We start from the raw sequence: 11,754 nt of genomic DNA, 5'->3' as shown, positions 1-11,754 counted from the left end.
ACTTATTCAATGTGATAAACTTACATTGCACAGTTCCATAACTCTATTTTGCTTTTTTTTTACAAAGTTATGCCTCTTTTCGACTTAGAAATTTTTGGTTAAGGTTTTATATGTAAGCTGGTATCTCAGTACCCACCAACGGGAATGAATTGAAACTTCACTCAGTTGTCCATCATCATGAACTGATCTGCATTTTACAGGTTATATAAACCTGTTTTGCAATTTTACAAAATTATTCTCACCTTTTCCGCTTTTATTTCCATTCAGCTGACAAGGCTGTTAAATAGTTGCTGTTGTCCTTCGACAGCTCTTGTTGTAGGTGTAAGAATTTTAAAAAATTATACCTGTACTAATGGGCATTGTCACAACATAGCAAACATTTAAATGTTCAAAGAAGTAAATTATTTTCATCTTAAAAAAACCCACAGGTTTGCCATTGTTTAGCTGAGCATAAGGTTGGTTAAGAACAGTTATTTACGAATTAATCAGATTTTGATTTTTGAGGACGTACTTCTCAAACTGGATGAAGAATCAGCATTGTAAGATCATGCATATATACATAAATTTTAGGGTCAGTGGGGGAAAAAGTGATTAGTGTCGTTGAGGTTAAAAACCGTGGAAAATTTAAGTATGACAATATCACATGGACATTTATAATGGCTTTGACAAAGGGATGGAATCTGTGCTTCACTGCGTAGAGTCCTTAGTTCACCAAAGCACAAAGTGCTTGAGACGCGCTATTTTGATAACTTTTTGTCTCATTCGACATTTTCTTCCGACAAAATCTCCTCTGAAACCATTAGGGAATTGATGAAACTTGTTTTTGGTGATTGTACAGGTAAATTAAAAATAAAAACAAAAAAAAAACCGCTGGCACGAATTTTGAAATGAAGAAAAACCTCCAAATGCCATTTTCTAAACCACTGGCCCTGCTTGAAAATAATATCACAATAATTTTCCTTTTATGACTCTCTATAAAAAGCGCTAAAAACCGATTCTGATTTGTCAAAAAAAAAATGGCTGTTAAGAGTTGGTATAGTTTCTTCTGAAAAAAGTTTTAAAACCTCTAGATAGGTAGGCCTTAAAACCTCTGGATAGGTAGGCCGGTCTTTAAATTTATTTGGCAGAAAAGTTTTGTATTAACTGGTTTAGGTGAGCAGTATAGGGCCATCATGGCCCTCCTGTTTTTTTTTTTTTTTTTTTTGTTTTTTTTTTTTTTCAGTTTAATTTTATGTTGAACGATAGATGGCTTATAAACTAATGGCAGTTTTAATAGGGCAAATCTACATTTTATGTGATTTCTGAAACTGTTCCTTTAATGCTTTGGTGAAGAGATCAGTTAACTAGTTCCTTTTCACAGACAATTTATATTTACAAAGACCATTGAAATATGGCTTATACTTAATGCCTGTTTTTGTCATACATGTCTTGTTTTCTATAACGTAGCTTCAACAATTAAGATGCCTTAAGAGTAGTCCTTTCAAACTTTTGGCTAGAGCAAGAAATATGAAAATTAAAAACTTTTTAGTATGATCTTTATAATCTATTTTGGGCCTTTGAAAGTGATTGGTTTTATAATTTATTTGAAATTGGTAGCACTTGAATCTAACAGCTTGAACTTCAATTAAATTGCTTGAACTACAGTGGAATAACTGACACTGTAGTAAAATAGATGGCTCTATAATGAAATTTTTGGTGCTACATGAAAATAGCTGGTTCTACCATGAAGTAGTTGACACCACAATGAAATAATTGACTCTACATTGAAACAGCTAGCACTTTATGTATATTGAAATAGCTAGCACTACATGTATATTGAAATAGCTAGCACTACATGTATATTGAAATAGCTGGCTCACTGGTTAAATAGCTGGCTGTACAATAAAGTTGCTGACTGCAATAAAATTGCTGGTACTACGATAAAATAGTTGGCACTACAATGAAATAGCTGGCTCTACATTGAAATAGCTAGCACTGTATTAAAAAAAGAAACTGCTCTACAATAAAATAGCTGACTCTATATTGAAATTACTGGCAACACAATGAAATAGCTAGCATTAGCTCTACAATAAAATAGCTGTCTCTATATTGAAATAGCTGGTGCTACATTGTAATAGCTGGCTTTACATTGAAACAGCTGGCTTTACATTGAAACAGCTGGCACTACATTGAAATAGCTGGCTCTGCAATAAATAGCTGACTATATTGAAAATTCTGGCACTACAGTGAAATAGCTGACACTACAATAAAATTGCTGGCACTTAAGTGAAATAGCTGACATTTTAATGAAATAGCTGGCACATTGAAAAAGCTGACTGTGCAATGGTACAATGAAAAAAACACTTTGACTGAGACTGTATTCTGCCTTGTCTGCCTACTGACTCCTAAATATATTCTGCAGCTCTTCACTTTGAAATGCTATGTAATGGCTTTTTAGGTAAACTTTAACTGGTTTTGAGCAATATTCCTTTTACTCATTGAAAATAGCTGTTTCTCATCTTTGGTTTTTGACACTTTGGTTATGAGCAGAGCCATAGTACATTTCAAATATAATATAGATTCAGTTATTTGTTAACCCTTACCATGCTGGACATGATTGGTTCTTCCTTTGGGACCAGTGCAGACCAAGATCAGCCTGCACATCTGTGCAGTCTGATCATGGTCTACACTGTTCGCTACTCAGTCAGTAAATTTTCAGTGAACACCCCTTCAGGTAATAAATGGTTATGTCCATATTGAATGATGGACCAGTCCATTTTAGAAATACAGGAGAGTAAGGGTTAAAGCAAAACATGCACAGTGTATGTAAGGTATATAAGAAGTATTCGGACATATTCTATCTATGTTTAACTGGTCTTATACATACCATATCATAATAAATTAAGTATTCCTTTGTCCATATATTAACAAATCTAATTAATATTAACTTTTTTTGTCATATCATGAATATTTATAGAACATGTTATCATGCATATTCATAAAATGTGATCATTTTGTCCTTTGGACGTTAAAATACATCATAACCGTTTTCCTAAGGTTTATTGTTTTTATTTGTAGGAATAGAAAGTTTAACTGTTTTTTAATGTGTTTTTTTTTTAAGTGATGACTGTTTTTATCTATGTGTTTTTAGTGTGATATATACATGTTTGTTCTTAGTTTTGATTATGTACATGTAGTTGTTAAAGAGTGTATATAACAGATTTATTTATTATTGAATTGTTTCTGATAAGTGTGGTTTTAATAGCTTACAAGCTTCTTGTTTTAAGGTAAAAAAAAATTGAAGAAGAGAAGGCTGGATTCATATAAAGTTATATAGCAATTTTCTTATACTTAATCTTCAGGCATTTAAGAGCTTTAAGGCCCTTATTTTTGCTTGAATGAATTAGAACCTGTTTGAAATTACAATCTTTACTTTCGTTTTCTGTATTTTAACTTGTAAACCTGTTTTCAAGTAGTGAACCCGTAAAGGCATTCAGCAGTTTCCGGGTGATTCCATATTCTCGTCTCCGTCGCCCGGCAACTGGTTAAGTTCACCGACTAAAAAATTGTTTGCACCTCACTGATGTTGGTTGGAGCCTCACTCGGGGCATTCAGTGCTTCATGTGAGGAAGCCATCCAGCTGGCTTACCTAGGTGCTTGCCCATGATAAAATAAAATAGAGCACCGAGGGGCAACTGGGTGGGGTGTGGGTGGGGGTTCTTCCTCAGCCGTCAAAGTTGGAAAGTTGCCATACAAAAAAAAACACAAAAAAAACAAAACGAAAACACACACAATGCAATGGAAATAACCATTGTCATTATGGGTCCGCTATGTTAAGCCAATAGTTTTTTACCTTCTTATAAGTTTTGATTTTTGATGGTACCAGCAAACATGCAATTATTTGTAAGTAACGAATGCTGTACAGAGATGAAGTACATACATTCCAAAGTTACAAGTGCTGATAATTGTGATGTCTTTGTAATGTATACGGTACGTTAATATTCTTACTATAATCAATGTAATAACAAAATATATACAAATATTTACTTCCAAAAAATGTAATGTTATGAGGCTATCATTAGTATAAGTACGGTAAGTCTATGTAATGATTGTCTTTATCAGTTATTTGCTCATTCTCATGTATGTAGGGAAATTGATTACATGTGTTTCACTGAATTTTTGAAATATGAAGAGTGGAAAATATTAAGTTCTGTAAAATCAGTAATTTTTTTTGTGGGGAACTAATTTTTCTGGATTTCGCAGTTGTCGGTTCACAAAATTTAGTCCCAACAAAACAGTAAAAAAGTCAATTTATTTTATGTTTGAAGGTCAAATCCTCAAATTTATATCCCATGAAATATTTATAGCCATTTTGGTGGAAACATGCCCATAAAGTTAAAAGTTACGACAGTGACACTTGAATGTGGAAGAGTATAAATTATAAATAATAGGAAATTCTTGTGAAAGGTATACTTCAATAAAATCAGAAGACGTACTTAAAGTACTACAGGACCATAAAATTATATGTACCTGTTTACATGAACTCTTGTGACCTCATAATGTTGTGATGATGTCATGATGCTGCATGTGATGTAATGTGGATGAAATGATTTATAAAATGAGTTGCCCATGAGAAAACCAACATAGTGCGTTTGCGACCAGCATAGGTCCAGACCAGCCTGCGCATCAGCGCAGACTGGTCAGGATCCATTCTGTCCACTTTCAAAGCCTATTGCAATTAGAGAAACCGTTAGCAAACAGCATGGATCCAGACCAGACTACGCGGATCTGTGCAGGCTGGTCTGGATCCATGCTGGTTGCACACTATGTTGGTTTTCTCATGGAGTGGCTCATTGAATCTGGTGTCTACTCTTGGAAAGATTATGTCCTATCTATTTACTATACAAAATCAAACATCAACAGACACTGTTACATGATTTGAGGGACACATTTATTTAGCGATGACATATGATTAAACAGACAAGCTGTAGATACATGCGAATTAATAAAACACAATTGGCATAATGCTAAAGAACAGTCTTCGAATATATTTTACAAGTTCACAAGACATTCATAAAAGATTTCCAAAGCGTGTTCGACTCGCCCAGGAAAAACCAGTGTCTGGAAACCTGTGCCCCTTTATCACATGTCTTTTACTACTGAATGTTGGGCTTCATCCTTGAAAGATCTTTTATGACAATATGTCAGAACAACTCTATTAACTCTTGATAAACAGCATTTCCTCAACACTGAGGTTACTTATCATTATGTAAATGAAATACGTTTTAAAATAACTTAACTCTGTTATTTTTAATATTGAATTTAAATTTAACGATGTCACTGCACAGAGTAACTCGCTGGAACTGATATCTTATGGCCAAAATCATTATTTCTATTGATCTCGAATCACTCGAGCATTCAAGAGGTTTTGAAAAATAATAATGCTAGAACAAAGATACTCCGCTATTTGATGTAATACAGAGTACAAAAATTCAGTCTTGCATGAAAACAAACAGAGACACAATGTTTAAGAACTACCCATAAATGTATTTAGTAGAGCAAATAGTTTCACTCAATGATTTGAGAATGCCTTGATCCAGAATCTTCAAACTTGATAGCACGGTTGGGCTTAGGAAGTTCACGACCCATATTGTTTTTGGGGTTAGTAGGTCAAAGGTCCAGGTCACTTAGAACTTGCACTTAGAATTATTATTTTTTGAATTTTTTCTTTTTGTTGTTCCTGTCCTTTGGGGTTCAACAGTCAAGTTCTTGAAATTTTACTCCCATCCTCTATGTAACCCTTCGGGCGTATATTGCCCCGCTTGGCGGCGCTCTTGTTATCTCGGGGTACATGTACACAGTATTTGTGAAATTTGATGTACCTAACTGCAAGTTTGATAACCTTTTCTGTAGGATGGGTAAAATGGATGACAAAGTTTAAGTGATAATCACTCATTTAGAACTATTCCTGATAAGTGTAGATAAGATAGATAGATAGATAGATAGATAGATTTATTCGTGAATATATATGTCATGATTACAAACATTACAAATATCACATTAAGAACAACTCCAATACAAGCAAAAATTCAATTTGTATCACAGAAATAGCTACATGTTATATCTCTAATTGATTTAAAAAGCAAACAAAAAAAAACTAACCCTTTTATAACATATATAAATTTAGAGACATAATTATATATACCACAGGATAACCGATAAAGTTCTTCAACTTATCTCCTGTGGGGTCTTTGGCTCATAACAAGCTCACTGGCTTATAACAAGAATAATAGCTTTTTATGTCCCCGAAGGTGGGCATATTAAAATCGCACTGTCCATCTGTCTGTCCGTGTGTCAGCGTGTCCGTGCGTCGGGTTAATTCTTGTACGGGCTGTAACTCTTTCATCCATTAAGGGATTTTGAAATTACTTGGCGTAAATGTTCACCATAATGAGATGACGTGTCGTGCGCAAGACCCAGACCCGTAGCTCCAAGGTCAAGGTCACACTTAGAGGTCAAAGGTTATCATGGTCTGTTTCGTGTCCGGTCCATAACTCTGCCATCCATGAAGGGATTTTCAAATAACTTGGCATAAATGTTTACCATATTGAGACGACATGTCATGCGCAAGATTCAGATCTCTGCCTCCAAGGTCGAGGTCACACTTAGAAGTCAAATGTTAACAGGGTCTGTTTCGTGTCCGGTCCATAACTCTGCCATTCATCAAGGGATTTTGAAATTACTTGGCATAAATGTTCCTCATAATCAGATGCAGTGTCGTGCGCAAGATTCAGACCCATAGTTCTAAGGTCAAGGTCACACTTAGAGGTTAAAGGTTAACAGGGTCTGTTGCTTGTACGGTCCACAACTCTGCCATCAATGAAGGGATTTTGAAATTACTTGGCATAAATTTTCCCTATAATGAGATGACCTGTCATGCACAAGACCCAGATCCCTAGCTCCAAGGTCAAGGTCACACTGAGAAGTCAAAGATTTTTCTTGTCTGATTCATAACTCTGCCATTTATCAGGGATTTGAAAATAATTTTAAACAAATGTTAACCATATTGAGAATATCTGTCACGCTTATAATAACCCGGGTCTTTTAGGTCAATGTCAAGGTCACGAAATGATGTGTGATTTTTTACGCCTACAGCTGTATCATTCTTGGGCATGTTTCAGGGGCATTTGTCACCAGTAGTGACAGCTCTTGTTTTAAAATGTGAAGTATTTCAGTCATTGTGTTAGTTGAAAATCAGAATTGTCAGTCAGTTCAGGTAGGTAGATCTTTATGAGATTGTATTAGCCAAACACCTGCATATATGAAATCTAGCAGCATTGTTTCTTTCTCTGAGGTGTAAAGATGACATGTAACATTGTAGAGCATCAACATGTCTGTTCTCCTGTTCCATGCACTGTCCTAGTAAATTCAGTGCTGTTTCTCTGTGTCCAAGGTTGTGCTCTGTTCTAATGACCCACCCAAGTTTGTTTAGTGCTTGTTGCTGTTCCTCGGGTCTCTGTAGGAAACTGTATGTCTTGTATTGTAGAAAATAAAGGTATGGAAGTGAGTCTACTACAGCACCGTCCATCCAGTCATCACCTCTACCTCTATGTAGCAGGTCCTCTTGTGTTGACCTAAACATTTCAAACTGAAGTTCATGTGGTACACAGTTTATTTCCGAAGTGAAAAATTTTACACAAAATGCAACAATATGTTTTAAAGCTTCTACACCATATTGACTAGAAAGTTGACAAAATCCTCCCTTAATGTAATGTGTATTGAAATTATAGCAGTAACATATGGGCTCGATAACTTCTATTTTATATTGTTCTTCTATATGAGAAAGAATTGAAGCAGTTATTTCTGCATTGCCTGCACAGAACATTATAGATGCAAGTTTTAGTCTGCTTGAAGCAACATCTGAGTCCAGTCCAGCTTCAATCCATCTAAGTGCTTGAGGAGAAACTGTGCTGTTAATTTGAATGTTCTGTGAGCTATCAGAGATCCTATTGAGGTACAGAGCAGAGGTATTAGAAGTCTGCATGCTGTCTGTCTTTCCTAAAATGTCACCAGCTCTGTAGTATCTTTCTAGTTGTATCACTTTAGGTAATAGTGTTTCTAAATTTCTATCTCCTACCTTCTCGATTTTTAAAACAACTTGAGCTATATTTTGTAATAAATAACTCGTTACAACCATTGTGTACTCATCTGGCTGTTGTATATCATGATGTACTTCATTTATCATATTGAACTTAATCTGAAGTCTTTCACCAAGGTTGTCAATCTGAATTCCACAAAGAGAAATGCCATCAAATGGTATCAAAGTTGACATTATTTCAAGTAACTGCTGTTTGATTTCAGCAGAAAATTTTCCTGCCATTAAATTGTTTTCATGAACAATGAAATGGGGACAATGTTCATTCAATAAACAATTGTTCAGTGTAAATAGACAGTAATTTAAACAGTTAAATATATTACACTCCTTCCATACACATAGAGGTTTACTTGCTATACAGTGAAATAAAACAGTTTTACACATGAAACTTGAAATGTAACTTTCAACATTAATGTATGTTTTAAGAATCATTTTCATTAAGATATAACATTTTATCTGAGTAATATTCAAACTGAACACCAAGCAGCGTTCAGCTAATGAGGTAGAAAGTCTCCATTCAATGGCTGCATTTTCACTTGCTCTGCTGCCAACACCAACAACAAAACACTCTGTTGATTTTGCATATCTCTTCATTTCTGCTGTTGGCCATGCATTTGTTTCTTGCTGGTGTAGCCAAGCTCTTGGTGACTGGGGCCATGATTTACAAGGATATGCTAATACAGAGTCACTAGCAAGAAAACCTAGTTTTGCAGCTGATGCAAGTGATGGTCCTTGTCGCTGTTCTCCTTCTTCTATGACAGTATCAATTATTGTGTTCTTCAGCAAGATCCGTCCTTGTGTATCCGTTACAAAGTCATTGTCTGTTTGATGTGTAAGAGGAAGTGGAGCATTAGGTCTAAGTAACTGTAGACGGCAATAACCAGGTGGTGTTGTTTCATTTTGGATCATCAGGAAGTTATATTTACTTGGAGTCCACTCAGACAAGTCCTGTATCACAATGTTATCATCCATACAGCCAAGTGTATCACTATCTGATTGCAGTCCTTGTGTTGTTGTGCCTTCTGATTGACTGCCTAAGTTATAAACAGTACCGGTACTTTGTTCACCATTTGCTCTGATACGGATTGTCTGCATAGTTTCATTCAGTAAAGCTGTCCTCCTCCTCTTCAGCACAATATTTTCATTTACTCCAATATCATCCAGGACTGCAGACAGTCTCATGGATATATTGTGGTAGTAATCTGGTGTATGAAACATCCTGAAATAATATAATTTTAAACATGACAGACTTCATAAAATATTTTCATGATTGTGTTATGTAATTTTCACTTTTATATGCCCTAGGGATGTATACATGATATTTTTTACATTTTTTAATTTGAGCAGTTTTAGATAAAGTAAGTACTAAAATATGGTAAGAAGAAGTTGATAAAGATAAAAAATGGAATACTGACCTGGTAAATTTACAGAAAACTAAAATTTAAATGTCTACGTAGTTTGTGATTTTATTTTTTCCAAACAATATATTAACTTCCTCTTTTGGTTTCAAAAACTTATTTTTCAAGGGAAGTAACATTGATATAATGTATTGTACATGATGACCATTTGCATTCAGTCCCTTATATTAATGATCCTATATAGTGATATATATTAAATGTGTTTCCAATTAGTAATATTCTATTTGTATGGTATTTACAGTTTCCCTGTACATCAACAGCTTTCATTAAAACCACCAAACTATCCATTGCCCACTGAATCTTTATTAATTACCTATAAATAAATCTTTCCAAGACCCCATTTTCCACTGCCTGCTTAAATGGTTTCCACTTACATTCTGTCACATAGTGACAAGGTTAGCTTTTGTGCTCGCCCTTTGTCCGTCGTCCAACCACAATTTCGTCTATCCACAATTTCTTGTGAACACGATAGAGACAACATTTTGTAACTGATTTTAATCAAACTTGCACACAACTTGTATTGGCATAATATCTCTGTTCCTTATGAAAACTAGCCAGATCCCATTATAGATTCCAGGGTTATGGCCTCTTAAAGGGCCAAAATTTGCTATTTTGGTTTTGCAGCCATATAGAGACTTCATTGTTAGTTACCCCCACAAAACGAAGTTTGGGGTGGGGGAATGGTAAATATAGGAGTGAGCTTGGTGGTCGGTTGGTCGGTCGGTCGGTCCGTTGGTTTTTATGGTTTCAGGATGATAACTCATGAAAGGTTTGACCGATTTAAATACTTTTTGGTACACAGGTGTAATATCAGAAAATACAGGTCAATTTCGAATTTGGTTTCAGTAGGTCAAAGGTCAAGGTCGCAGTAATCCTAAAGAGTAAAACGGTTTCCAGATGATAACTCATGAAAGGCTTGGCCGGTTTAAATAATTTTTAGTACACAGGTGTAACATCATAAAATACAGGTAAAGTTTGACGTTGAGGTCTGTAGGTCAAAGGTCAAGGTCACAGTGACTCGGAACAGTTAAATGGTTTCCGGATGATAACTTGAGAATGCTTGGACCTAGGATCATAAATTTTGGTACACAGGTGTAATATCATAAAATACAAGTAAAGGTAGACTTTGAGGTCAGTAGGTCAAAGGTCAAGGTCACAGTGACTCAGAACAGTTAAACGGTTTCTGGATGATAACTTGAGAACGTTTGGGTCTAGGATCATAAATTTTTGTACACAGGTGTAACATGATTGAACACAGGTCAAGTTCGACTTTGATACTAGTAGGTCAAAGGTCAAGGTCACAATAACACGAAACAGTTAAATGGTTTCGGGATGATAACTTGAGAATGCTTTGGCCTAGGATCATGAAAATTGATAGGGGGTGTTGGTTATGACTAGCAGATGACCCCTAATGATTTTGAGGTCAGTATGTCAAAGGTCAAGGTCACAGTGACCGAGAACATTTAAGCTGTTTTCGGACAATAACTTCAGAACGCTTGGGACTAGGATCACGAAACTTAATAGGAGGTTGGTCATGACCAGCAGATGACCTGTCTTGATTTTGAGTTCTAAAGGTCAAAGGTCAGAGTGACCCGGAATATTTAAACATTTTTGTGCTCCCCCCCCCCCCCCCACCCCCCACATGAGTGGTGGGGGCATATAGATTTGCTCTTGTCCGTCCTTCCGTCCATCTGTCCATACGTTCTTCTGAGAATGTTGTGTCGCGCCTAGCTCCAAAAGCATTTGACATAGACTCACAAAACTTTACAGGAATGTTGGTCAACATGTGTAGTTGTGCAGCTGGGGATTCGCATCTGCATTCATTCAGTATTGTAGGAGTTATGGCCCCTGACTTAGTTAAAAATTGGTCATTTTAGTGTTGTGTCGTGCCTAGCTCCAAAAGTATTTGACCTAGAGTCACAAAACTTTACAGGAATGTTGGTCAGCATGTGTAGTTGTGCACTTGGTGTTTCGCGTCCGGATTCATTCAGTTGTGTAGGAGTTATGGCCCCTGACATAGTACAAAATTGGTCATTTTAATGTTGTGTCGCATGTAGCTCCAAAAGTATTTGACCTAGAATCACCAAAGTTTACAGGAATGTTGGTCAGCATGTGCAGTTGTGCACCTGGGGTTTCGCGTACAGATTCATTCAGTCGTGTAGGAGTAATGGCCCCTGACTTAGTTAAAAATTGGTCATTTAA

The 11,754-nt window shown here is 35.8% G+C and overlaps 1 protein-coding gene across 1 annotated transcript; it reads right to left on the bottom strand.

Annotated features, from left to right (window-relative positions):
- Positions 1 to 5,974: 5,974 nt before the first annotated feature.
- LOC123534831 (uncharacterized) lies at positions 5,975 to 9,648 on the bottom strand. The gene is made up of 2 exons (XM_045317264.2): positions 9,550 to 9,648; positions 5,975 to 9,353 (listed from the first exon to the last, which is right to left on the bottom strand). Exon 2 carries the CDS (start codon positions 9,350 to 9,352, stop codon positions 7,268 to 7,270), a length of 2,085 nt encoding a protein of 694 aa, XP_045173199.2. The 5' UTR covers position 9,353; positions 9,550 to 9,648; the 3' UTR covers positions 5,975 to 7,267.
- Between the last annotated feature and the right edge of the window lie 2,106 nt (positions 9,649 to 11,754).

Source organism: Mercenaria mercenaria, chromosome 12 (assembly GCF_021730395.1).
Source record: "Mercenaria mercenaria strain notata chromosome 12, MADL_Memer_1, whole genome shotgun sequence".
NCBI lineage: Eukaryota > Metazoa > Mollusca > Bivalvia > Venerida > Veneridae > Mercenaria > Mercenaria mercenaria.
This window is presented reverse-complemented; position numbering and strand designations above follow the sequence as displayed.